Genomic DNA, 27,987 nt, shown 5'->3' with positions numbered 1-27,987 from the left:
AGGGAGGGGCGGGACGGCGGGAGGAAAGCGCATGCTCTGTGATGGGGGTGGACCCGCGCGGGGCGGGGCCAGCGCTAGGAGCTGCGCATGCTCCCTCGTTTGGAGGCGGGGCTTAAAGTCTCTGGGCTGCGAGGTCCTGGTCCTCTTGGTTTCCCCGCAGAGGAGGTGATGGTGGGAGAACCCATCTATCCTTGGCTCACGGATTGGCCTAGAAAAGGCCAGGTCCTGGTTTGGGGTCCCGATTACTAATGTATTCTCTGGTGCCTGTCTGGACGACTCTTCATCTGGACGTTATTTGCTCCTTAAATGTCACTTTTCTAAACTGTGACTTCAGTCTCCTACTGGAGCCTGTGTTCTCCTAAGTAAATATATTTGATAACGAAGCAGTCCTTTGGCTCAGCACATTTCTAGTTTAGGTCTTGGTGTGAAACTAGCTCTGTAGGAATTGTGATTGGAGGTTACTTCTGCCTGGAAAGCCTCTGAGGCCTCTGTTTGTCTGAGGGTCCTAGTGACCCAGTCTCCCATCCATCTGCATCAGGAAGGCCTCTCGGCCAGCTATCATTCCACAGCAGCCAGTGATGACAAGAACAGACCAGCCGACCTGAGGCAATTCTGCCTGGGACCTGCTGACCAGCTGCAGCACTGCACCTTCTTTGACAAACAGAAGTTGTCCCCAAATCTGAGTTTGAGAGGCTTTTAGTTGGAAAAGAAATTGTAGCTTCTAACCTCACTTTTTTTTTTTTTTGGCTGGGTGAAAATGTCATTGTCTCTATTCATTTTTCCAGTCCTGGGGCTTGAACTCAGGGTCTGAGCACTGTCCTTGGGCTTTCTCAAGGCTAGAGCTTTACCACTTGAGCCTCAGCACCACTTCTGGCTTTTTCTACATATGTGGTACCAAGGAATCGAACCCGGGTCTTGGTGCATGCTAGGCAAGCACTTTAACCACTAGGCCAAACTCCTGGCCCTTAGCTTTTAATTTTTTTTTAGCTCTTAATTTTTTTGTTTTGTTTTGTTTTGTTTTTGCCAGTCCTGGGCTTAAGCTCAGTGCCTGAGCACTGTCCTTGGATTTTTCTCAAAGCTAGAGCTCTACCACGTGAGCCTTCGCACCACTTCTGGTTTTTTCTAAGTATGTGGTACCGAGGAACCGAACCCGGGTCTTTGTGCATGCTAGTCAAGCACTCTACCACTAGGCCAAACTCCCGGCCCTTAGCTCTTAATTTTAAGGACATTTGTACTGGATTTAGAAATCAAGGTTGACATTTTTATTTTGAATTTTTAATTTTAACACCTTAGAAGGGTTTTTTTTTGTTTGCTTATTGTTCATATAGCATATGTTAGTTGTATAAAGGGGGTTTGCTGTGGTGGTCCCAGACCCATATATACATATAATATAACCCATATCAGACCCACCCCTCTAAAACTCCTTCTTCCCCATTACCTAGAATATAAGTTCAATAGGGTGCATTGTTATTTTGTCCTATAGGTATTACAATGATTCACTCATATTTACCCCAGACACTATACCTTTTCCTTTTCCTCAGATGAACACTTTTTTTTTTTTTTTTGGTCAGTCATGGGGCTTGAACTCTGGGCCTGGGCAGGTGCTATCCCAGAGCTCTTCAGCTCAAGGCTACTGCCCTACTCCTTGAGCCACAGCCCCATTTCTGGTTTTCTAGTAGTTAATTGGAGATAAGGCTCTTACGGACTTTTTAGTGCCTGGGCTGGCTTTGAACCTCAATCCTCAGATCTCAGCCTTCTGAGTAGCTAGGATTACAGGTATGTGCCAAGCCCTACAGGAACACTCTTAAAATAACAAAATTTCTCCTCCATATGGAGAAAGGCCAGACAAAAAAAAAAAAAGGCAGCAGTCTGGGAGTGTGGCCTGCCCAGCATGCAGAGAGCCCTTGGCTCCATTCTTTGGTACCACATACACTGAAAAAGCTGGATGTGCTGATGTGGTGCAAGTGACAGCACTAGCCTTGAGAAAGCTCAAAGGCAGTGCACAGGCCCCGAGTTTAAGCCCCAGGACTATCAAAAAAAAAAAAAAAAAAAAGCAGAGTCAGTGTACCTGTGTTTAATTCTTTTTATTCACTGTCCATATTTCCAAATCAGGATTTCTCAGCCATTTTGACATTTGGGATCTGGTCTTTCTTGGGCATGGGTAGAGAAAGCACTGTGGGATACTTAGCATCATCACTGGCTTCGAAATGCCAGCGACAATCTCAACCTCAGCTATGATTACCAAGGATATCTTCCAGTTGCCCAATGGTCCCTTGGCAGGGTCAAAGGCAAAATTATTCTACTAGTCTGCAGGAAATGAGCCTACTCCAGGATAATCCACAGGATTATTCTGTGCATAATCTTAAACCCTACTTTACCACCTTACCCCTTAGGCCACAGTTCCAACATCTGGTTTTCTGGTGGTTAACTGGAGACAAGAGTTAAGAGTGTCATGGACGGCCGGGAGTTTGGCCTAGTGGTTAAAGTGCTTGCCTAGCATGCATGAAGACCCGGGTTCGATTCCTCGGTACCACATACATAGAAAAAAGCCGGAAGTGGTGCTGAGGCTCAAGTGGTAGAGCTCTAGCCTTGAGAAAGTCCAAGGACAGTGCTCAGGCCCTGAGCTCAAGCCCAGGACTGGCAAAAAAAAAAAAAAAAAGAGTGTCATGGACTTTTTAGTGCCTGGGCTGGCTTTGAACTGTGATCCTCAGATTTCAGCCTCCTGAGTAGCTAGGATTACAGGCCTGAGCCACCACATTCGGCTTAAACCTTACTCTACCCTAGCTCTCAAGAGATTTGTATGGGGTAGAATGAGTTACGGATCAGGGGTAGAACACTAGCATGTGTAATGTTCTGGGTTCAGTTCCCAGAACTGGGGAAAAAGAAAGTTCTGTATGATGCTACTAATGATGCTACTAAGTGAAACATTCTGCAGTGTAGTGTAATTTTTTTTTTAACAAAAGTCGGTGTTATGTAACAACACAGAATGTTCAGAGCTTTCAAATAGTTAATGATGTTTACTATAGACATAAGACACTTTTTCTGACTTAAGGTCTCTTTAAGATAGGATCATAGATGCTGTCCTTGAGCAAACATCTCTATCCCCAGTAACCTTTAGCTACCACCTGCTTCTTTCTTGTTCTGTATATTATTTTGTGGCATTATTATCCATCCTGTCACTCCAACCATAGTCTTGCCTTGTCTCCTCTCCCACCTCCCTCAGTAGAAAAAGTCACATAACTTGAGCCAACATGTTTTTCTTAGCACTTAACTTGTCTTATTATTTGTGGTCTACTACCTAGTTTGCCTTCAATCTGGTTCTAGTCCCACCTCTGGGTAGACACCAGCATGATTGACTTTTCTCTCTCCTATGCACAAACTTTTTGTTGTTGTGGGGCTTGAACTCAGGGCCTGGGTATTGTCCCTGAGGTTTTTGCTTAAAGCCAACACTCTACCATATTGAGACCCAGAACTACTCCTGGTTTTCTGGTATTACCTGGAGAGGAGTCTTACAGACTTTCCTGCCTGGGCTGGCTTTGAACTGTGATCTTCAGATTTCAGCCTCGTAAGTAGCTAAGATTACAGGTGTGAGCCACCAGTACCCAGCTAAATCCTTGGTTTTATGTGGCCAGGAGAGACAGAATTAGACTAGTCACACCAGAAAACATTCTCATGAAGGAAGAGTGCTCACATGCACTGCGTTCCTAAGTTCCGAGTACTTCTCAATGCATTCAATCATGCTATCATCCCTTGCTTCACAGGATGGATAAATTAGCCACATTGTAAGGATGGGAAACAAGCTGATAAGAGGTCTTTTTCTTTCTTTTCCTTTAGGGCTGAGGATTGAAATCAGGGCCTAGTACTTTACCATTGAGCTACATCTCTGAGAGTTAAACCTTCCCCCCCACACCCCCACACCACAAGTCCTGGGGCTTAAACTAAGGGCCTGGGCACTATCCCTGAGCTTCTTTTGCTCAAGGTTAGCACTCTACCACTGGAGCCACAGCACCACTTCCAGCTTTTTCTGTGCATGTGGTACTGAGGAATCAAATTCAGGCCTTCATGCATACTAGGCAAGCACTCTACCAATAAGTAACATTCCCAGCCCTGACAGGTTAACTTTTAATGGTCACCTAATTAGTAAGTGGTAAGCAGCTGGTCTGGAGCTATGGCTTAAGCAGTAGAGGGGTAGCCTTGAGCAAAGAAGCTCAGGGACAGTGCTCAGGCCTCAAGTTCAAACCCTAGGATTGGCACAAAACAAAACAAAAACAAAAAAAAAAATCCTGCCAAACATGTAATTTTTCTTGTCAGTATTCCCTTAACAATATAGTAGGACTACTTACAAAGCATTTTTCAGATATTGGGAGTAATACAGAAGACATTATACAAAAGGATGTCTGCAGGTCATATACAAGAATTCACTATTTAATATATAAGGGACTTGAACATAAAAGAAGTTAGAAGGTTTTCTGGAACTATTTCCCTGTGGACGCTGAGAACCATGTTCTTACAAATCTTAACTTTTTTTTTTTACCAGTCCTGGGGACTGATCTCCGGGCTTGGACACTGTCCTTGGACACTTTTTGCTCAAGGGTAGCACTCTGCCATTTGAGCCATAGCCCCGAGTCAAACCTAGGGCTTCATGCATGCTAGGTGAGCACTCTACCACTAGGCTACACTCCCAGCCCACAAATCTTAACTTTTATAGGAAATTCTGTGGCTCACCTTTCTGAGGCTGAATTTGCTGATTTCCTTGACTAAGATAGAAGCTGTTTCAAGGTACAGAATTGTAGCTGCAGTGCCCATTCTATTTGGGCTCTTGCAAATGCAAAATTTCAAAGATTCTTTTAATTTTATTTTTCTTGCCAGTCCTGGGCCTTGAACTCAGGGCCTGAGCACTGTCCTTGGGCTTTCTCAAGGCTAGAGCTCTACCACTGGAGCCACAGCGCCATTCCAGCTTTTTTCTAAAAATGTGGTACCAAGGAATCAAACCTGGGTCTTTGTGCATGCTAGGCAAGCACTCTACTACTAGGCCAAACTCCTGACCCTCAAAGGTTCTTAAGACACCTGAGCATGTAAGAGGGCCTGAGCATGTAAGAGGTAGGTTGAAGGCCCCATTTCTCTGGGACAGAACGTATCACACCAACCCCCCAAAAGACTTGAAACAGAGACGAAACAGCCATGACTGCTCATGGATGTGTATTTTAATAAAAATAATTCTGTCAAAATACAACAGGAGTTTTTCTAATCTCAAGTACAATTTTAATAGGATGTTTTGTGTTAGAATTCTCTCGGCCCTCCCAAACCCTAAGTTTCATGCTAATGCCAGATACCAACTAGTGAGGAGAAAGGCAGAACCAGTGTGCATGATGTGAAAGATGCCTGTTTCAGCTGTAGTTAATAATGGAACATATTTTTCAAAGGGGGGGGGGGACTTGGGCAGCCAGAAGCCACCATCTGGCCATTGGTCCAGGTGCCTGGCGGTCAAGTAGGGCTCTGGTGTCCAGCTGCCACACTATGTGCATACCTGAGTTGTGAGCAACCAAAGGAACTTTTAGCTCCAACAGTCCTCTGTCTCAACTTCTTTGTGCTTGCTTAAAGGCTGGGAAGGTGCTGGGTGGCTAGGAATTCTCCACTTGTCTACATGTAGTATCCTGGTTCTGATAGCCTACACACAGCCTCAGACCCATGTGGGTAGGGATAGGGAATTTTGACTTTCTTGGAGTGGCTGCCAGTTTCTGCTCTAAAAAGAGCAACTATCTGGTGCCACCAGCAAGGTGAGTAGAGAAGGCTGCTCCCCCAAGGCCGGACAACCCAATAGTGCCAGGTCTTCCTTGTGCCCCCATAGACCAGGTCCAGCCCTTCACCAGGACTGTTTCCAGGTGCTTTCCTCATTCAGGGATCCTGGAAGCAGGCTGACAGGTCTGGGTGTGCATACAGGGCTCATCTACTGGCAGGTGGGCCTGGACTCTCAATGAAGACAGCCAGCTCAAGCAGCTTGGTTTTGACCTCTCCATGGCTTGTGGGGGCAAAGGCTTATGTCCCAAAGGTGAGCTACCCAACTGGGACAGAGAGCCCCTCCAGAGAGGAACAGAGTAAACAACTTGAATTCAGCTGAAACAGTGAGATAAGGCACAGAAAACAGGGAGGTGGCATGGGTACTGAGTGCGAGCCAGGCAGAGATCCAACCCTATGCAGCACACAGCTGTCCCGAGCCCTCCTGGACCCTCTTCTAGCCGCTCCACAACTCAAGTCCAGGCTTCTATCCCCATCCCTGACACATTCATGGAAGTATTAGTACCAGGCATCACTGGAAGCCATGCCAACCAGACTAACCCCTTATGGGACTCATCTGTTATTTTGCCTCAGGACTAGGAATAAGGTTAGTAGTCCTTATTTTCCTGGATATACCTACTAATTTGCTATGTGAATTTGGCCAAATCACTTATTCTTCTGGATCTCTTATTTCTAAAAGATTTCTAGAGATGTTCTCTAAACTCCTGCAGCTGCAAATGCCTCTGGGTTTAGCTCTAAATCCTGCTAGCTGTGTTTGTGTGTGTGTGTGTGTACACGCATGAGTATGGGAGCAGTGCTGGAGCTTGAACTCAAGACCGGATGCTGTTTCTGAGCATTTTTGCTCAAGGCTAGCACTACTACTTGACCCAAGCAGGAAGATCTCGTGGGAATGAGTGTTCCTCCTGGCAGCCAAGCATACAGCAGCTCTTGGTTTGAAGGCAGATAGTTTTCACTTTGGGCTTTTTTTTTGAGGGGGGAAGGTGGTGGGTGGGGGTGTTAATTGGAGATAAGTCTCATAGACTTTCCTACTCGGGATGGCTTCAAACCTTGATCATCAGATCTTAGTCTCTTGAGTAGTTAGGATTATAGGTGTGAGCCATCAGGTAAGCCACACACTGCATGCGTGTGTGCGTGCGTGCGTGCGTGCGTGCGTGCGTGCGTGTGTGTGTGTCTGTCTGTCTCTGTCTCTCTCTCTCTCTCTGAAGTTTAAGCACAGGATCTTATTATGTGAGCCATACCTCTAGGCTCTCAGGCTGATCATTTTAACAGCCTGATGTTTCCAATCTCTGTGACTGGAGCTTTGTTCTCCCATAATGAATTTCTTTTACAGATAGGACAGTACCTCCTAATTGGTCATGGACTGCCAAATAGAGACCTGGCAAGAACTAAGAAAAAGAAGTAGCCTATAGGATATCCTCCAAGACAAAATTCTGGAAGATATCCGCCAGAGTCTTAGTTCCTCACCAGTGACTAATTTACCACAATTATTTGGTTTTTGTCCAGCTGTGGGCTTAGTAGGGAGGCAGGGACTCAGGCCTTACCAGCCACTCCCATGTCCACTTACAGAGCAGATGCTTTACTTGCAAGTTTAGCTTCTGGCTTTGCATGGCTGACCCTAATCATAGAACTACGTGTGGACTGTTCTCCACATTGTGAAGCAAGTATGGTAATCCCAGCCTCTCTGGGTGTTCTCCATGTAGGCCTCTTCTTCTGACAGCCAGTCTTCTCCACAGATGGCCCACCCAAGTCCTGGCAGCATCTTGGCCCTTCTAGTAGTAGCAGGACCTTTGCTCAACAGCTATAAAGGATCATCTGAAACAACTGGTAAGACATCTGTAAAGCTCACGGAGGTCTCTTCCTCTTCCCTACAATGATGGGCCAATCTGCAAACAGCAGCCTAGCCCAGCTGCAGAAAACCCAGCGCACAGTCAAGAGATCCATCCATTCCAGGGACCCAGCAGCCCAAGAAGCTGCCTCCATGAGGTACTATCATCAATGCCATCAGAGCTGTGCCACGACTGTTAAGACCCAAGCAGGAAGAAAGCAGTCCCTGTCCTCAAGGGCCTCTCTCGTGGGAATGAGTGTTCCTCCCGGCAGCCAAGCATACAGCAGCTCTTGGTTTGAAGGCAGGTAGTTTCCAGGCAATCAATCAATTGAAAATATAAGAATTATTTGGCCACCTTAATAACAAGTAAAGGCAGGGCATTGAGAAGAGAAGAGGGACAAGGCAGGCAGTGAGAGGCAGGGTAGAGTTGTAGACAGTGTGCTAGCCTTCTGCTTCCTTGCTTTGCTGTATGGTCCTGGGCCATACTTAGCACTTCTTTGGACTCCTGGGCCTGCAGCTCTTAGTCCAACTCTCAAAAGTGTAGGGACATCCATACTTAGGGACTCTTATCCAAAAACCCCTTGAGATGCGGCAAAGCAACTTAGCCTGACTCTGCCTACCAAGTCCCCTCCCCCTCCCCAAAGGTCTTTGCAGTTTCTCTGTGTGGCAGCTGGGCCTGTGGCTCAACAAAGAGGGAGCCTAAGATAAATCGCTTTGCTGAGGTGACAGAGATGATATTTTTTTAATGAGTTGGACTCAAATAAAACACATAGTGTCTGGACAGCCTCACCCAAGAGGTGGTGGACAACTAATGCTACGATAAATACTGTGTCTCTCTCTCTCTCTCTCTCTCTCTTTTTTAATATATATATATATTTATATATATAATCTCATTTATTTGTGAGGTTTTTTTTTTTTGCCTTTTTTACTTATGAAAATAATAAGCTATCACCAACCTGGATAGGCTTTATCACTAAATTAGCAGAAACCAGCTCAGCACAAACTCTCCCGAGATAAACACTGGTGGCTCAGTAAGGAGGAAAAAAGATTTAAAAAACCCAACCCCTCCTCAAAATAAAAGCTCCTTTAAAAGAGAAGGCGCTACATGAGTAACCAGCCAATACTGTGTCCCAGGCCTCTGCACATAATGGGGAGAAAGATTCAGGAAAAGAGGGAGTGAGAGGAAGAAGGGGGGGGGGAGGGAGGGAAGGAGGACGGACAGACGGAGGAGAGGCAGGCAGGCCAGGCAGGAGGAATGGACTCTTTCCATGGCTTCCAGGTCCCTGTGCCAGGTGCATATTGAGGACAGGGCAGCTCCAGCTGGGGAGCCAGAGGGCCAGGTGGGGCCAGCCAGTATGGTCAGCTAGTGCAAGTAGTCATCAACTCTGGCAAAGGAGCAAGATCCCAGGCCTGCTCGGGCCATGAGCCGTAGACATTCAGATGCCTGGCCCAGGGCAAGCATCAGAGGAGGCTGCTTTGGCAGGTTCTGAGACTCTGTGGAGGAGATAAAGGGGCCAGTTACTGCCCTAATCAGTGTTTGGAGCCAGGTCAAAGTTCCTTACAGGTAGAAGGAGGAAATGGACAGAATCCCTGTGAAAATCCTAGCTGTCAGGCCATGGTCCTGTAGTTGGTGTATCTGTAAGCAACCCGAGGACCTTGGCTTTCTTTAGAGCAGTCGGCTGGGCTCATGATCATAATCTAGAGCCAACTCAGTTGGAAGGAAGTCAGGATTTAGGTTCAGCCTGGAAACCCAGAAACCCTGTTAGTCATCAGAGATGGTCTGGACCAATCTCACTGTCCTTCACAAGGACAAGGAGAGGCCTCCTAGACATTCATGTGTCAGTGTCTTCTTCAGTTAGATGTACTCACCTAAAATGGCGCTGTTGAGAGCAGCACATACAGGTTCCCTCTGGATGGGGTCAAGCTGCTGGCCAACTGGGCAGCTCCAGGGGTCTGAGTATGCCAGTAGGCTGAAGGCATCCTAAAGAACAAAATACTCTTGAGAGGACTGGGGCACACACTACACTTACTCCATGCTTCTAGAGAGGATAGGGACTACAGTGCCCAAGGACAGATCAATAGACCTGGCAGCAGGCTCGGGCAGGATGTGTACCCTCTCTAGACCAGACATCCGCGTTCCACTAAGGATCTGACGAGAGCCCACTCTGTCCTACTGCTGCTGCCTCTGGATACTTCAGTGTCATCTGGTCCCCAGAATCGAGTGAGGTCCTGCTCACTGTGGTGAGGGCCTGACTCATTCTATACCTGTAACATTTCTGTGTGGGCCAAATTCTTGCCATACTCGCGGCCCAGCTGCTCACTCAGTGCTTGCAACTCGCGGCCAAACAGGATGATCCTCTCTGTGGCAGCCTGGTTGCCCCCGCAGAGCTGCCGTCGTGGATGTCCATCATCTGCACCCAGAGGCCAGCCGAGAGCACATGAGGAGGAAGGAGGAGAAAAAGTCAGGAAGACCCCAAGAAGCTGTAGCTTCTGGCAGTCAGGGGCTCAGAGAACAAGTGGATCAGCTAGAGCACAGGTACTTTCAAGTCTTCCTAGCACACAGTCCAGAGCTGCCCTCTTCCCACCCTGCATAGATGCACAGTGCTCCGCAAATTCTCTCCAGCCTCAAACAAAGGGGTTCTGGTCTCTTGGCAGCAGGCCTGAACCTTCTTGCACGTTTGAAGCCACTTCAGGAACATGTCCGCGAATGGCTAAGAAAACAGTGGACCTAGTCTGACTGGAGTTGCTAAAGCTGCTTAAGGCTTCCATCCCAGCCCCTCCAGAGACACTGTGCATTGCCTTCTCAGGGGCCATCAGGTGGGCCATGCTGGGGCACAGCCCTTACTCACCCATGCTAGACTCATCCGTCTGCAGGTCCTCATGTTTGTAGGCACCATTGACAATGCGTGTGGACATGGTTTCCAGCATGCCATTGGGATAATGTTCTGCTTCCATCTCCATTTCACTGTCACTGGGAAGGAATGAAGTGGGAATTGGGAATTGGCCGAGGGGAAGTTGAACAGCCTCGCTGGGCCTCCATTTAGTCTTTAGCTGTAGTGGCTGCAGATAAACAAGGGCTGCCAGAGCAAGCTTCCCAGGTTCCAAGGATTTGGTACCTACTACAGCTATTTCCAGAGGCTTGTCACCTGGTTCCCACTCTTGACCTCTTGACCTAGAGTTGCCACTGCGATTTTTCTCTTCCTGGCTCTCCTCTGAGCTGACATGTCTCTTTTACACAACTCTGCCATTCCTAATGACTGCGCTCCATGGGCCCCTTGGGCATTTCTGTGGCCTTGGTTGACAGCCAAACTTAGAACATGCAGAGAACCTTTACAAAGCCACCTAGAGCTGTAGTTTGCAGCTCAGATCCTCTATCTGCAACCTGGCTCCTCAGAAGCCAGATCCTATAATAGCTTCCACATACATAAAATACCATGGCAGGGCTAGCCTCCTTGGAAGGTAAGTCCCCACAGAGGAAACCACACTCAGTCAGGCAGAGTCAGCACCTCCAAAGAAAGCCAGGGCCAAGAAAATTGGTGGCTAAATCTTGAGTAGGCCAGAAGCCACTGCTAGCACCTTAGGCATAGACCTATGATAGAGGTGGAGGTGAAGTGCTGGGGACAGCACTTGACTTGAAGGACAGGCTGCAATGGGCCCAGCAGGTGCAGAGCAGAAGCAGAGTGGAGGGAGCATAGCAAGACAGGCACCTGGTCTCCTGGTTACTGGTACTGCTGTGGGGCTGGGACTTGGTAGAGTCTGTTGAGTTGGACTCGGAGTAATTGACGGAGGACGGGGAGGAGGAGGACGAGGAGGACGAGGACGAGGAGGAGGAGCTGGGTGCGGGGTATTTACTGTGGTTCTGTTTGCTCTTGGTGGATGCGACGCCATTGCTGCAGCTGGGACTGTCTGCTCCTAGAAGCCGGGGATGGTCAGAGGAGGAGGGGCAGCTTGCCATCAAGCAGGACCTGGGGTTTGCCACAGTGGTCCCTTTCCCTTCCCCCCAATCCAGCAGCCAGCCCTGAGCCCAGTGTAGGGAAGGGCATATAGGGTGGCCATTTTTCTCCACACCAGCTCTTCCCAGAGCCCTCTGGAGAGTGGCTGACCTGTGTTGTGCATGTGGGAACTACTGGGACCATGTCGGGGGCTGAGGCTTGGGGAGCCAGGATAGCTGTCTTGGGACTTGGGGCTTCGGGAGCTCAAGCTGCGGACCTCACTGTCGGTGCCATTCACCATCTCCACAAATTGTCGGCACCTGTGGAGGGAGCATAGCAGCGAAGCTCTGGGCCTGGCCTGGGCTGCAGGTTCCTGCCACCAGCTAAGGAGCTGGGCTCTGAGACTGACAGACCTAACTTACTTGAGCATGAAAAGCAGGTTGGGGTTGTGCTCCAGCAGCCCAGGGTAGAAGCGCTGAGTTGTCTCAATGGCTTCGCCCACCCGGCCCTCCAGCACCAGTTTCTGGATCTCTGCAGAGAGCAAGAACACAGCCATGAGTGAGAACCATAGGATCTTCACAGCTACACATATGGGATATGGCCAGCCTCAAGGAAGAAGCCAGCCAAGAGTTACGTGAGGTAGTTCAGAGTGCCCTGATGCCTGAAGATGCTCATAGAAGAGGCTAAAGAGAAAATGTAGCAGGGCATGGTTTCTGCCAAGTGTCAAGGATTACTCAAGAATAATAGAGAGGGGCCGGGAGTTTGGCCTAGTGGTAAAATGCTTGCCTAGGATGCACAAAGATCCAGGTTTAATTCCTCGGTACCACATACATAGAAAAATGCTGAAAGTGGTGCTGAGGCTCAAGTGGTAGAGCTCTAGTCTTGAGAAAGACCAAGGACAGTGCTCAGGCCCTGAGCTCAAGCCCAGGACTGGCAAAAAAAAATAAATAAATAAGAGAAGAAAATGAAGGGACCTTGTTCCTCAGAGACAGAAAGGGAATTTGGAGTCTCACTCCCTTGTGACAGAGCTGAAGGGAAGACGCTGGCTATGGCAGCATAATCTTCGGATGGACACCCAGGAAGCTAGTGACCTAAGGCTTCTCTTCAAACACTCCTCTTTCTCCAGGCCCTGCAGGGGACTGGCGAAGTGCACTGGTTTAGACCAGAGCCCTTACACTGACAATTTGTGGGAGCTGCAGCATGCATCTGGGAGAGGAGGTCATCCTCAAACCGGCATCTCCAATGATGGCCTCCTGGGCCAGCAGCATCTTCATGCTGCCTCCTCGGTCTTGCTGGGAGTGACTTCTAAGTCAGGCTCTCTCATGCATGGATCCCAAGTCTGGGATCCCTTTCCATATGTTTGGGTGAGAGCAGATTCTCTGGGAGACACAGACACATGAACATATACAGAGACAAAAGACTGAGAGAATCAAGCACTCAGACGTACATGTCCACAAACATCCACTTACTCCCATCTTCTTGTCTTTCTCCTATCTCATTTCTGGCAACCCTTCCTTTGGCTAAGGGGCCCCAAACACACAGTACACAGGCAATATGAATACAAGGAAAGTTGCCTTAGGCAAAAAAGAACAAGGCTATCTGCAAAGGGCAGGAGCAATGGCTGGAAGCAAAGAAAATCACTGCAAAGCATCAGCTTTGCCCTGTCTGACCATTAAGTCCCCTTTCTGGCAAGGAACAAGCAGCACTACCAAGGTTGAGTAAATAGTTGGAAAGTAGAATATGGGTATCATAAGATGCAAATAATCTTCATGGAAGACCATGAATAGGAGATTGAGTAGAATCCAGGTCTCAGAGGGAGGAAGATGACGTAAGGAACAGGATCTAGCCGGTCCAGAACCAGACCCCACCTGGCTTTCAAGAGTGCAGGTTAATGAGGCTGCTCTGAGACCTTCCTTTAGCTGTTCACATGGGCAGTGCTGTGTGGGAAAAGGAACAAAAGCAGCAGGGTCCGGGACTAGCTTTGGGCTGGTCTCCAGAGTGGTGAGGACTGGACTCCTAGCATGTTAACTAGGGCTGGCATGAGTTAGAGATTAGAATCGAGGACAGGTGAAAGACAAGGGTAGAAGAGAATTAACCTTACTTTGTCTGTTCTTTATGGACGCCTGTTCTTCCTGAATCGGGGTTTCAGTCATTCGGGAAAAAGCCGTGGCCGTGGCACAATACCCATGATGCACCAGGTAAGACGAGACCATGCTAGAAAAAAGGAAGAGCTTGAGGTGACACTCAAGAACCATATTTCTCATGAACTCTTGATGAGACAGACTACTTCCCTATGAAGTTTTCCCTAAACACATCTTGGAGATTGTAACACCCATAGAACTGAGAAGACTGGAGCAAAATGAAAATTTGCCTCAGTGTTCATGCCATCAGAAAGGGAAAGGGGCTGGTCACATCTGTGCTCACAGCTTGGAAGAAGGTCTGCGGGTCTACGTTTCTCTGGGACATGATGCCCCAACCTCATAAAAGCAACTGTCTTCTGGTAAACACAAGCAAGCCTAGAGCTAGCCAACTGTCTCACCCCGGGCTTCCTGAAATGACAGCCAGAAAGTGTAGCAGCTGGCCAGACACAGAGCATGCCTGCCACGTGCCAGACACACAGGAGCTCCTCTAGGGCTGCCTACACTCTAGTGATTCTGCCCTTTTACAGTACTGGGTCTAACAGTGATGGCAGCTAACTCATAAGCCAAAGTTATTCGATGATATGCCACAGATAAAGGGCCTGAGATGGGAAGATATCAGGGTGATCTTGTTATAAAGGGACAGACACCAGCAGGACTAACAGGAACACAATCTTTGGAAAAAGGACTTACTGTCCATTAGGCATTTAACCCATCTGAAGCATCTGAAGCTGTTTCAGCAGTGGCATATGTGTGCATGTATGTGAGAGTGTATGTATATGTAGTGAGCAGAGGATGAGTCTTCATGTCTGATGTAAACAGGAATAAATATGCCAGGCATTGGTGGCTCATGCCTGTACTTGTAGCTACTCAGCAGGCTGAGCTCTTCAGCTCAAGGTTACTGCCCTACTCCTGAGCCACAGCCCCACTATCCACTTTCTAGTGATTAATTGGAGATGAGACTATTAGCTCCACTAATGACCAAAAAACCAGAAGGGGAGCTGTGGCTCAAAGTGGCAGAGTACTAGCCTTGAGCACAAAGAGGCTCAGGGATAGCACCTAGGCCCTGAGTTCAAGGCCCCCCGCCCGCCCCACCAACAACCCCACCCCCTTTTTTTGGCCAGTACTGGGGCTTGAACTCAAGGCCTGGGGTACTATCCTTGAACACTTTTGTTCAAGGCTAGTGCTCCACCACTTGAGCCACAGAGCTACTTCTAGCTTTTTCTGTGTATGCGGTACAGAGGAATAGAACCCAGGACTTTGTGCATGCCAGGTGAGCACTCTACCACTAGGCTATGCTCCCTGTTCCGAATTTTTTTTTTTTTAAATGTAAGAAAGGGTCACCCAAACCAGGAAAAAGAAAAAAGAAAAATTAAAAAAAAAAGGGGGGGGCGGGAGTTTGGCTTACTGGTAGAGTGCTTGCTGAGCATGCATGAAGACCTGGGTTCAATTCCTCCATACCACATACATAGAAAAAAGCCAGAAGTGGTGCCGAGGCTCAAGTGGTAGAGCTCTAGCCTTGAGAAAGTCCAAGGACAGTGCTCAGGCCCTGAGCTCAAGACCAGGACTGGCAAAAATAAAATAAAATAAAGCAAGAAAGAAAAAGAAAAAGAAGCCGGGCACGGTGGCTCACGCCTGTAATCCTAAGTACTCAGGAGGCTGAGATCTGAAGGACTGCTGTTCAAAGCCAGCTCAGGCACTAAGAGACCAACTGTAAGACTCTTATCTCCAATTAAACACCAGAAAAGTGGAAGTGGTGCTGTGGCTCAAGGGATAGGGCAATAGCCTTGAGCTAAAGTGCTCAGGGACAATGCCCAGGCCCAGAGTCCAAACTCCATGACCAACAAAAAACAAACAAACAAAAAACAGGATTGGGGTGTGGGTGAGTGGTACAATGCTTGTCTAGCATGTGTGAGGCCCTGGATTCTATCCTCAACATCACAAAATCTAAAAAAAATTAAAAACAAAGAGGCAGAAAAATAAAATATAATAAAATATCTACCAGGGGAAGCCAGCTGAAGAGCTTGTGGCAGTTAGATAGCCTAATTATTTCCAATACTTATTAAATAAAGCTATGTGAAACAATGAAACACAAATTATATACAAGTTTTGACAAATTCTGCCTAGGAACACATACAGGCACATGGATACACACATAGAAACAAAACAACCATGCGCTGAGCCTGCGCCCTGAAATCTAAAGGTGTAAGTCCCTCTTACAGGGGGCCAGGTAGCTCCATCATTTCTTCTCAAGCAAGCCTGCTGTGGGAAGCAGCATTATCCTAGTCATGGGAAGAAACATTTCTGATCTGCTTGAGGGCTGAGAACTAGCGGTGGCTGTGCTATTTTTTTCTGAGATAGGTCTGGCCATCTAGCCTGTGCCTTAGCCCTCATTTAAGGCTGCTTTAATACCAATTTCTCAATAAAAGGAAGGTTGCATAAAAAACCTAGGGTACATCCTAATCCCACATAAGGGACCCTGGCACCCTGGTATCTCTACGGGGCAAGGACGAGGGCTAGTGGAAGCCAAACCCTTCTCTACCCTTAGGGCCAAGTTACTAGCCCTCCTCCTAACAGAGAGGGTATCGTCATTGTCTCACTCAGGACTGCAGCTGGCCAAAGAAAAACTCAAACCTGGCCTCTATGGAGTCTCAGCAATGCTAGCTTCCAGGACAGATTGGGAATTAATCAGTGAAGGAGCTGGCCTGGCTGGTCTTGCCACCACTGGTGTGGATGCACCAGCCTTAACAGACTACTAACCTGTGGTCTGACCACAGGTATGACTTCCTCAGGCCAGAATTTGGATGGGTGGATACTTCCTAGAAAATACTGTCCACAGAGGAAGAGACCACAAGGCATTCTACAACATCTTCTACAAGAGATGGCTGGGTGCTGGTGGCTATGCCTATAATCCTAGCTACTCAGGAGACTGAGATCTGAAGATAGCAGTTTGAAGCCAGCCTAGACAGGAAACACTGTGACACTTATCTCCAATAAACTACTCAGAAAAAGCCAGAAGTGGTGCTGTGGTAGAGTGATAGTTTTGAGCAAAAAGAAGCTCAGGGACAGAGTTAAGAGTCTGAGTTCAAGCCCCTAGGTCTGGGAGAGGAACACAGTTGCTGCAGATGTGTTATAATGTTATACACAGAGCCTTCCAACAGCTGACTGAGGTGCAAATGTTTGACCAGAAGCAGCTCATGTTGAGAGAGAAGCAGGCAACTGCTAAATCACCTAGGAGTGCTTCCTGTGAGTATGCTTCTTTACAGAATTCCTACGAGCAACCTACAGGAGCATCAGAGGGATTGACACTCACTTCTGCAGCACCGCCTGCCATTCGCCAAGCCGGGCGCTGATAGGAAAGCCGTGGACAGTGCCCTGGACCTTAGCACGCCACTCCCGCATGTAGTCTTCAATGTCGAACAGGAAGGGCTGCTGCCCGAAGTTGGCATCCACAATCTCTCCAGGTGTCTGGAGGCCTACGGTGGGGTAGAGGTTGGCCTGAGGAGGAGAATGAATGTCAGGTCAGGCCCTGAGGGATAGCAGAGCCTGCTTTATCTCCATGGCTCCTGCCAGCCAACACTAGTGCTAGAAGAAAGTTGCAAAATAGGTAGTAGAGCTAAACTACATTTGGCCCACCTCCCTACCAGGGACGCTATAACCCGAAGTTTAAACAGAGAAAGCAAAAGAAAGCAAGCAAGGCTCAATATGAAGCATCTCCTGCCTTGCACCACATACACTGTGTACCCAAGGCCCAAAAGTCCCTTCTAAAACTTATCCAGGACACAGCAGTGCAGGCTGGGCACAACCCTGCAGGCATGTCCATGAAAGTGGCTGCATGGATCTATGATGGCGCCTCTCAGAAAGATCCAGGGCTAAGAACTCCTTGGCCACACACACACACACACACAAAGAGCTACATAACGGGGGAAAGGAAGGGTCAGAACTGAAACAAAAGACAAGGGAAGAGAAATGCAGACAAAGGGTTAGGTGAGTGGTACTAGGTTGGCAAAAGGGAGTGAGAAACCATTATCTTTCCAGAGAGCACTGAGCAGAATATCTATGGGCAATGAAGTATGGGGCTCCCACACTTTCTCCTCTGCCATATCAAGTTTCTGCCAGCTTCTACCACTCAGTGCCTTCTGTGGCTCCCATCACCTCTGCCTAGAGCCTTATCTACCTTCTCTAAGTAATTGTACCTCATCTTTCCAGGGTCCCCCAGTCTCTTCTTTGCCTCCCATTCTTAGACCAAATGTCACTCCTGAGTACCATGCACCTTTCCTTGGCAAGCTGGGTTCATCCAGCCCACTATGAGCTCTCCTTCCTCCCTTTTCCTCACTGACCCATCACTGTCCACAGGGATAGTAATTTCCTATACTTTCTAGAACTTGACAGAATACTGCTTTCACTTACGTCCACTCATTTCATGTCATGTTTCCACCTAGATTCTTCCCCAGCTAGGGTCAGAATTTTCCTAGGTTCCTTCTAGGTTTTCAGGTGGAAGACAGGGATTCCAATGCATATACAGGAGATTTGAACATGGCCCTGGATGCTGTAATTAGATTGAGGTCCCCTCAGATCACAAGGACATTCCCTAGGGCATTCATTATAGGGTACTCAGGATCCCTAAACATCCAACACAGTCAGTAAACCTTCCTTCCTTCTTTCCTTCCTTCCTTCCTTCCTTCGTCAGTGCACATACAGTCAGGCCAGGCTCCTTGCATTCTGGGTGGAGGCCCTGCATGAGACCATGTCTGCTGACTCATAGCGAAGCATTGGCAACAAGAGATGAAAGAGCCCTGAACTTATAAGCTCTGGCAACTCTAAACCCATCCTTTTCTAAGAGGAGAAAACCTAACAGTTAAGCTTATCTCTCTTACTTTGGGAGGAACCCAAAATGGTAGCAATGTAGATCCCTGAGGGCCTTGGGGTGCCCCAGGGATTTCTGATGGGCACATTCAAGAACTGGCTTCCTAAAATAGTTCAGAAATAATTTCCTATACTGTGCACCCAGCCCACTGGCTGTAAGCCACATGGAGCTGGCTCAGCCAGCTAAGCCATGGAGCTATTCTAATACCAACATCTTTCCACCCTACCCACCCCACAGCTGCCTTTGGAAATACCACAAATTTCTGTCACCTGCTAAGAGTCGTGGAGGAAGACCAGGCCTTGCTGCTGGAGAGAGAGAGGAAGACCAGCAGGTACCCCCCATTGGTACCCTCAAGCTGACAGCACAGCACACATCCCTGGTTGAGGAAAGGGTCAGACTCCACACTGTGCACTTACAGGTACTCCCATGCCCCATCCCAGGCAGCCCCCAATAGCCCAGGAAGGGGCAGGCCCACTGGTGGTACTTACCGGTAGGTCTGTGAAGGCTATACCTGTAGGGCAAAAGAAACAGTGATCAGGCCACTAGACAGGGCTAGTCCCTTGCTCTCCTCGGCCACTGTATGTGTGTGATGGCCAAGGACCTAGCCTGACAGTTTTAGGCCAGAGAGGAAGTCAGGTGAGTAGGTAACTGTCCACAGCTCTTCTAATTTCTCAAGGAAAATGTACTAGAAGAGACTAAGCCCAAGCTATCACCTCCTCAGGCTCTTCAAGACCAAAGCTCCTCTTGATCTAATCATTGTTTATGGAAAACCAATTGTTGTACTAAACTCTTTGTACCCATTACCTAATCCAACCATCTACCAATTCTGCGGAGCAGGCATTCTTATCCCATTTCACAGACAAGGAAAGTACATTTCAGGTTAAATGAATTGCCAACAGTAACAGTGCTGCCAGAAGTGAAGGAATTTCTAGTCTGAGTTTGATGCTCCAGTGGCATGGCTACGTTGATAGAGAAGCAGAGGCAGACAGGGTGGCCTTTGCCCATCTGTAGACCACACTCATTCCTCAGTGCTCCAAGCTTGCAAACCCCAGTCAACAATGGTCTGTATTATCCTGCAAACCCTCCTGCCAGAAGAAGGGGCTGGATGTCCAAAGTCCTTAGTCATAAGCTGGAGTGTCAGTGGAAGAAGTGGGGCCTCAGAATATCCACCAAAATGTTCATGTTTGCCCAACTGAGAAATAATGTAGGGGCCGGGCATGGGAGCCCCTGCCAATACCTCATAGCCCTTCCATTTTTAGATAAAGTCTGTATCTTATGAGTCTCTAGTCTGAAAGGTTTTCAATTGACTGACTCATAGGAAATCCCCAGTCTACTCCTCTAATCCAGACTTTATCCAGAAAAGAATCTGAGGGCCAGGGCAAGTGGCTCACACCTGTAATCCTGGCTACTCAGGAGGCTGAGATCTGAGCATTGCTGTTCAAAACCAGCCTGGGCACTAAAGTACATGGGACTCTTATCTCCAGTTAACCACTAGAAAATCAGAAGTGGTGCTGTGGCTCAAGTTGGTAGCCTGGAGCTCAGGGACAACACCCAGGCCCAAGGGTAGGGTGGTAGCCTTTTCTGAAGAGCTCAGAGACAGCGCCCAGGCCCAGAGGTCAAGCCCCCACAACTGACCAAAAAGAAAGAAGAAAGAAAAGAATCTGAAATCTAGCTAGACAGAACACATGAAGCCTGACCACAGCTCTCCTAGAAAAGCCTTGGAAGGGGCACACTGTCTCTAGCACTCATTTATGGATAAAATACCAAGAAACAGATGATCTTCATTTTTGCTGAGTTACTCTACTCCCCAATGGGGGAAAATCATAAACTCAATAGTCTGAGGTCACTTATGAACCCCACATGCAGGATCAGCAGTCCCTTGGCAACTCTCCAGTCTGGCAAAGAGCTGCCCTCAAAGATGAGTGGCCAGGATTTTGCTCACTCTTGGAGAAGGCTCAGTTTACCCTGGAAGAAGAAGGAATCCAGCTCTATCAGTTATGATGCAGTATGATTTTTGGTAAGTAACTCAACCTCTCTGGACTCATCTGTAGAATGGGGTAATCTTTCAGCTCAAGAAGGAAAAAAGAACACAAGGCAATCTGTAGAAGGTGCTTCAGAAGCCATGAGGTCTAGGTCTAGGTGAGTTGTGGTTGGACTATAAGAGTGAAGCAACTGTCATACTTCTGGGCAAAAGATAAGTATTCAGGCCTGTCCACCTCTGTCACATAATGGCACTCAGGAAACAGGCCTTGAGGACAAGGAAAGAACTCCCTCCTCATACCACTTCACAAGACAATGGTGTTCCTCCAGCCCTTTGTAAGCCTGTGATAGCAAGAACTAAGTTGACCCACATGAAGAATGACTAGATCAAGATCAGACACAAAGGCTTGCCAAATGTACTGATAAGACGAGTTCTAGGCCAAGACTTGGAATATGGTTCATGCATTAGAAATGCCTAAAGATTGGAAAAAAAAAAAAAAAAAAAAGGCTGGGTACTGGTGGCTCATGCCTAAAATCCAAGCTACTAAGGAGGCTGAAATCTGAGGATTGAGGTTTGAAGCCAGCCCAGGCCAGAAAGTCTGAGATTCTTTATCAACAATTAACCACCAGAAAACCAGAAGTGGAGCTGTGATTCTAAGTAGAAGAGCACTACCCTTGAGCAAGTAAGAGCTCAGGGACAGTGCCCAGGTCCTGAGTTCAAGTCCCATGACTGACAAAAGAAAAATGGAAAAAGACCCAGGCATAACTAGTCAGAAGTCTGGGGTACAGAGGCTGAGAATGGAGGATCTTGTAAGAGCATAGTGCTCTGTGCTAACTCTGAAAGCACAGACCACCTGTGAATTCAACTTCACTTTCCTGTCTCCATTTACTCATTCATTCCTCTTCAAGTACTGGCTGAGGCCTCAGTGGCCTGGACTTGTAATAGGTCTAGAGAAACAGCTGCAAGCTGGGTCCTTAAAGTGCTTCCAAATCCAGCAAGAGATGGCATGTGACACAGACAACTGAGTAATGGCACACAAAGCAAGTACTGTGACAGAGGAAGGGAGCAGGAAGGACAGAGGCAAGAAAGGCCATCCTGCCCCTCTAATGAGGACAGGATTAGAGTATGAAGCACATTATTGATAAGATGGTTTATGAGAAGGAAATGGGGACAAGAGAAGATTCAGCAAGAATTGGCCACTCTAGCTTCATTAAATGCTAAGTTTCTCCACATTCACAGATGGCTCTCCTTCCAAAGGACCCTTCAGGCACATCTCCAGGCTGATTACTCCTGTATGCTCTACTAGTCCAACTACTTCTTGCCTTTCCTTGTTTGTTTTGTTTTGTTTTTTGGTCAGTCACAGGGCTTGAACTCAGGGTCTAGGTACTGTCCTTGAGCTCTTTTTGCTGCGGTGAGCCAGCTTGCTTTTCCTTTTCCTTTTTTGGTCAAGTTGCTTGAACTCAGGGCCTAGGCACTGTGCCTGAGACTCATTGTGCTCAAGGTCAAAGTGCTCTCCTAATTGAGCCATAGCTCCACTTTCAGTTTTTTTCAGTGATTAGAGATAAGAGTCTCATGGGGACTTTTCTTCCCCGGCTGACTTCTAACTGCAATTCTCAGATCTCAGCCTCCTGAGTAATTAGAATTACTGGTATAAACCACCAGCTTCTGGATCCCTTCCTTCTTGAAAGTGCACCCTGGTCTGGGAATGTAATTTAGTGGCAGAGTGCTTGCCTAGAATGCCTGAAGCCTCAGTATCACCTAAACAGATAAAGCTGGAAGTGGCACTGTGGTTAAAGAGATAGAGTGATGGGCCTGGAGTTTGACCTAGTGGAGTGCTTGCCTACCATGGACAAAGACCGAAGTTCAACTCCTTGGTACCATATACACAGAAAAAACCTGGAGCTAGACGAGGTGGGTCACGCCTATAATCCTAGCTACTCAGGAGGCTGAGATCTGAGGATCAAGGTTCAAAGCCAGCCCAGGCACAAAAGGACCTGAGGCTCTTATCTCCAATTAACCTCTAGAGAATGGCAAGTGGAGCTCGACTCCAGGGTAGGACGGTAGTCTTGAGTAGAGGAGTTCAGGGACAATGTCCAGGCCCAGGGGTAGGGTGGCAGCCTTGAGCTGAAGAGCTCAGGGACAGTGCCCAGGCTAGTTCTATCCATGATCCCTTCCTCCCTCCCCCCCCCCAAAAAAAGCCGGGAGCTGGAAGTTTGGCCTAGTGGTAGAGTGCTTGCCTAGCATGCATGAAGACCTGAGTTCGATTCCTCTGTACCACATACATAGAAAAAGCCAGAAATGGTACTGTGCTCAAGTGGTAGAGGGCTAGCCTTGAGAAAGCCCAAGGACAGTGCTGAGGCCCTGAGCTTAAGTCCCAGGACAAAAAAAAAGAAAGGAAGAAGCCAGAAGTGGTGATGTGGCTCAAGTAGGAGAGTTCTAGCCTTGAGAAAATCCAAGAACAGTGCTCAGGCACTGAGTTCAAGCCCTTGGACTGGCAAAACAACAACAAAACAAAAAACAACAAAAACAAGTGATAGGGTGATAGCCCTGAACAAAAGAAAGCAGCCAGGCTGCAGCTGTACCTTTAATGTGTTTGACCTCACTTCCTAGACCCCTTCCTACTGTTCTTACTTCAGGCTATCTGTCCTTTCCTCTGGCTTTTCTCTATTCTATCCTGTCTCTGTTGATTTCAAAGGGTAATTTTGCCAAGGCTGTTGTGCATCAACCATGAGCAGGCCAGGGATCTGTCTTGTCTATCTCTTTATCTCCCATCCTGTAACCATCCATGTTACTCCACAACAACCAGCATGTTGACCATCCTGACTGTGCCAAGTCTGGGTCAGGGCACAGGAATGCAAATACCCACAACTGTCAACCATGTTTATGGGACTCTCAAATTTCTTATCCAATGCCTGCCCCAACAAGTGCCTCAGGCAGGTCATGAGCAAAGCACTGCTGCACTCTCAACACCCAGGCTGATTAAACTTGCTGACTAGACAGGTGAACAACAGCTGCCTTCCCTGCTCTCGTTTGCTACCCTCCATTCACCTAAAAAAAGGGTTTGAATGGCTGAAAATGGCTGTAGCTCCCCAAAACTCAGCAGAGGCTTTGAGACACTGGTTTAACTTCAAGGCCTGCCTTGAACCAACACTAAAATAGTTCCATAACACAGACCCTCCAAGGTCTCCTTTGCACCTACCAAGACTGTGGCCGTTCTTAGTGTAGAAGCAGGTGCCGTTGATGAGGTTGACACAGCAGCCGATCACATCTCCTGTGGTGAATGTGGGACCATATGGCTGGCCAGTCCCAGAGGAGCAGAAGGAATGCCCATCATCACCATGGTAACCATAAGAATGCTTGTCCCAACCTGTGAGTGAAGAGAGTGGCAATAGCTGAAATGATGTATTTGAGGGGAACATATCAGTCACAGAAACCACCCCCCTTCCTCACTTTCCCTCCCCAATTTGCTCTAGTCTTAGTCAGCACTCATGGGCATGGCCTCTGGTACAGCCACCTCACGGAGAGTCTTGCTGTACCCTAAGCACATTCTGATAGTAAGTCCAAAGCAACTGAGAAGCTATGTCAGGAACCAAAACTGGGAAAGGACTTACCAGAAAGCACTCAGGGAGAGAGCTGGAACTGGCCTCACAAGTCTACCATTGGCAGATCCACCCAGAAGTGAAGAATCTAGGTCCTTATCTGTGGGCAGAAGCCCTGACCCCTGCCTGGGGTGTTGCAGTGTATTCATATCACTGACCTAAGAATTCATCTTGTTCTTAGGCTAGAAGCACCAACTCCATGTTCCCCCAGTCTCTTACATGGTCCATTCAACTGCTTTTGCCTGGTAGCCACCTACTTAAGGGAGACTACACATGTCCGCTAACCTACACCCCTGCATGTTCAGCACAGACAGGCAGATTATGACCACCTCTCAGTCACAGTCAGTGACCCCATTAACTCTAGCATGTCTACTTTAAACACATTAATTAAAATTTCCCGTGGGAAAGCTGCTTGGATAATTTCCTGGGCCCAACAAAGGTATTGGCACAGGAGGCCCACTCCTCTCCCCTCCCTTCTTTTTCTAACTCTTCATCATTCCTGTTTCATACTATGCAAGTGATGTACTGGTGAGATAACAATTCCTAGCCGTTAAGCCAATGTTGGGGACTCACATCTGTAATCCTAGCTACTCAGGAGACTAAGATCTGATGACTAAAATTCAAAACCAACCCAGACTAGGCTGAGATCTGAGGATCAAGGTTCAAAGCCAGCCCGGGCACAAAAGGACCTGAGACTCTCATCTCCAATTAACCTCTAGAAAATGGGAAATGGATCTTGGCTTAAGGGTAGGGCAGTAGCCTTGAGCTGAAGAGAGCTCAGGGACAGCTCCCAGGCCCAGCTCAAGCCCTATGACCCACCCAAAAAAAAAAAAAAGGACGGCTGGAGCTGCACAATGGAGACAACACTCTGACAGAGTGCCACTCAATTTACCATTCTTTCCTCTCCAAAGAGATTAGGCCTTGTCATTCCCAAAGAGAATTAATGGGTAGGCGGCAGCCTAACACCCACACAGAGAAGCCCATCCCTTGCCACGTCAGGCACCTATCAGATGCTAGTGATGCAAGAAGCCACATGACAGATGGGCCAGGAAGAGGCCACCGTGCTCAGTTCAGATGCTGCAGCACCACCCACTTCCTCTGCCTCATCAGTCAGATGAGAAGATCCAACATAGAAGTACAGAGTAGACGAGGAAATGGCTCATCATCTTGGCATCCCCAGACACCACTCCTAGTTACAGTGACCCAGAAGTAGGAAACTCCCTGTAGGAATGCTGGAGACTCCAACATAATTTTTTTTTTCCTTCCCAGTCTTGGGGCTTGATCTCACAGCCTGGGAACTGTCCCTGAGCTTTTTTGCTTAAGGTTAGCACTCTACCACTCAAGCCATAGCAGCATTTTCAGCTTTTTGGTGGTTAATTGGAAATAAGAGTTTCATGGAGGGCCAGGAGCATGGCCCAGTGGTAGAGTAGTTGCCTAGCATACATGAAGCCCTGGGTTTGATTCCTTGGTATCATATACACAGAAAAAGCCAGAAGTGGCTGTGGCTCAAGTGGTAGAGCACTAGCCTTGAGAAAGCCCAAGGACAGTGCCCAGGAAATGCGCTCAAGCCCCAGGAATGACGGGGGGGAAGGGGGGGAAGAAAGGAAGAAAGAACAAAAGAAAGAAAGAGAGAGAAAGAAAGAAAGAAAGAAAGAGCAAAGAAAAGAAAAGAAAGTTTCATGGACTCTCCTTCCTACGCTGGCTTCAAACAGTGATCCTCAGATCTCAGATTCCAGAGTAGCTAAGATTAAAGATGGAGCCCACCAACACCCAGATTCCATCGTGACTTTTTTTTTCCCTAGGAGCTTACCCATACCATCCCACTTGCCAGGACACATTAAGGGCCTCAGTCCCAGAGTAGAGGAGCATGGAGAGGGCTCTACTACTGAACGACATCAGCATATTAGCCCAGAACCCTAAAATGGGACCAGGATTGTGGCTGATTGAAGGTTGACCAGGTAAGGGGTAACCCCCCATGCCTCATCCACAAAGCTTTTTTTTTTTGGCCAGTCTTAGGGCCTGAACTCAGGGCCTGGGTACTGTTCACAAGCTTCTTTTGCTCAAGGTTAGCATTCTACCACCTGATCCACAGCAACACTTCTGGCTTTTTCTCTTTATGTGGTTCCAAAGAATTGAACCCAGGGCTTTATGCATGGTAGGCAAGCACTTTGCCACTAAGCCACATTCCCAGCCCCAAAGAAAGTTGATTTTCTTTGGGAGGGGAAGGTCATTGTTGGGCTTGAACTCAGTGTCTGCCTGTTATCTCTGACCTTCTTTGTGCTCAAGGCTAGTACTATACCAGTTGAACCACAGCCCCACTTCCCATGAAGATAACTTGAATACAAAGCAGTCATCTCCCCAATAAATGTCATCTAGCCACCAATGGACTTTGAGATCAAGGACTTGAATTTGTTTATGTTCCTTTTTTTTTGTTGTTGTTGTTTTTTGTTGTTGTTTTTGTGGATCATGGGGCTTGAACTCTGGGCCAGGGCGCTATGCCTGAGCTCTTCAGTTCAAGGCTACTGTCATATCCATGAAGCCACAGCCCCACTTCCCATTTTCTAGTGATTAATTGGAGATAAGAGTCTCATGTTCTTTAATGCCCAGGCTAGCTTTGAACCATGATCCTCAGATCTCAGACTCCTGAGTAACTAGGATTACAGGCATGAGCTACCGCACCTGGCTTTCTGTTTTTTTTTTTTTTTTTTGCTTTTTTTTTTTGAGATGGAAGTTTGCCCACGCGGGTCTCAAACTCTTGGACTCACGTTATCTTTCTGCCTTACTCTGATTTTAAATCCTAATTCTGACACTTAGCCCCTGGGTTCCCTCAGGTAAACTTCTTTCAGGGCTTTAGTCTCTCCACCTTGAGTACTAACTTAGTTGTTATACCTAGATGTATTATACCTTCTTGTTGTTAGCCTGTGACCTGAGTGGACCTGGGCCACGCTGGTCATTATCCTCCTGTCCCAATGATACCTACCTCACCCAGTAAATAACCTGACTATCTGCTCTTCCATGTCCTTGTTTCCTGGGGAAGCCGCGTGGTTTTTACAGCACTTAGCAGAAATCAATGGTCATACCAATAGCTATTAGATTGTCACCCTCAAGGCCAGCCATGGAGGGGAAAGGTCTGCAGCTGGATGGCGAAGGGACCTTTGAGCATGGGGCTGCTGTGGAGGGCCCCCTGTGCCATGGAGGACATTATGTTAGGGTTATTTAACATGTTGAGTCACACCTCTTCAGACAGATGCTTTCTCTATGATCCCAACTATCTTTTGTTTTTTTTTGGTGGTCATGGGGCTGGAACTAGCCTGGGTGCTGTCCCTGAGCAATTCAGCTTAAGGCTACCACCCTACCCTTAAGCCATGCCCCACTTCCTATTTTCTAGAGGTTAACTGGAGATAATAGTCTCAGGTTCTTTTGTGCCCGAGCTGGCTTTGAACCTTGATCCTCAGATCTTATCCTACTGAGTAGCTAGGATTACAGACATGAGCCACCTCTCCAACTATCTTTAAAAACAAAAACAAAACAAAACAAAACAAAACCTAGGCACGTGGCTCATGCCTGTAATCCTAGCTACTTAGGAGGCTGAGATCTGAAGATCACAGTTCAAAGCCAGACAGGGCACGAAAGACTATGAGACTCTTATAGAGGTAGCCTTTAGCTGAAGAGCTCAGGAACAGCGCCTAGGCCCAGAGTTCAAGCCCCATGACCCACAGACAACAATAACAAAAAAACCCAAAAAGGTCTATTGCCTTGAACAGTTTAACAATGGGAAAGCAGAAGAGATTTTTCATTCAGAAGATGCTGAAAGGCAACAGAAAATAATCTTGTCACAACATTTCCCTG

General features: G+C 47.7%; 1 protein-coding gene across 2 annotated transcripts in view; it reads right to left on the bottom strand.

Moving 5' to 3' along the window:
- Positions 1–8,653: 8,653 nt before the first annotated feature.
- Positions 8,654–27,987, bottom strand: part of Ranbp10 (RAN binding protein 10) — a 47,623-nt gene continuing 28,289 nt past the window's right edge. For both annotated transcript variants that reach the window (XM_090357419.1, XM_090357418.1), the window contains exons 4-14: positions 23,739–23,906; positions 19,047–19,069; positions 17,005–17,189; positions 13,655–13,767; positions 11,976–12,084; positions 11,725–11,873; positions 11,329–11,533; positions 10,471–10,592; positions 9,887–10,032; positions 9,491–9,602; positions 8,654–9,115 (exon numbers count right to left, since the gene is read on the bottom strand). In XM_090357419.1, coding sequence (XP_090213545.1) covers positions 8,985–9,115; positions 9,491–9,602; positions 9,887–10,032; positions 10,471–10,592; positions 11,329–11,533; positions 11,725–11,873; positions 11,976–12,084; positions 13,655–13,767; positions 17,005–17,189; positions 19,047–19,069; positions 23,739–23,906 — 1,463 coding nt within the window. In that variant the 3' untranslated portion in view covers positions 8,654–8,984. The remainder of the gene's footprint in view (positions 9,116–9,490; positions 9,603–9,886; positions 10,033–10,470; positions 10,593–11,328; positions 11,534–11,724; positions 11,874–11,975; positions 12,085–13,654; positions 13,768–17,004; positions 17,190–19,046; positions 19,070–23,738; positions 23,907–27,987) is intronic.

This window comes from Megascapheus bottae, chromosome 24, assembly GCF_031878675.1.
Source record: "Megascapheus bottae isolate mThoBot1 chromosome 24, mThoBot2.hap1, whole genome shotgun sequence".
In the NCBI taxonomy this organism is placed as follows: Eukaryota; Metazoa; Chordata; class Mammalia; order Rodentia; family Geomyidae; genus Megascapheus; species Megascapheus bottae.
The sequence above is the reverse complement of the archived record's forward strand: the minus strand, read 5'-3'. Positions and strand labels throughout refer to the sequence as shown.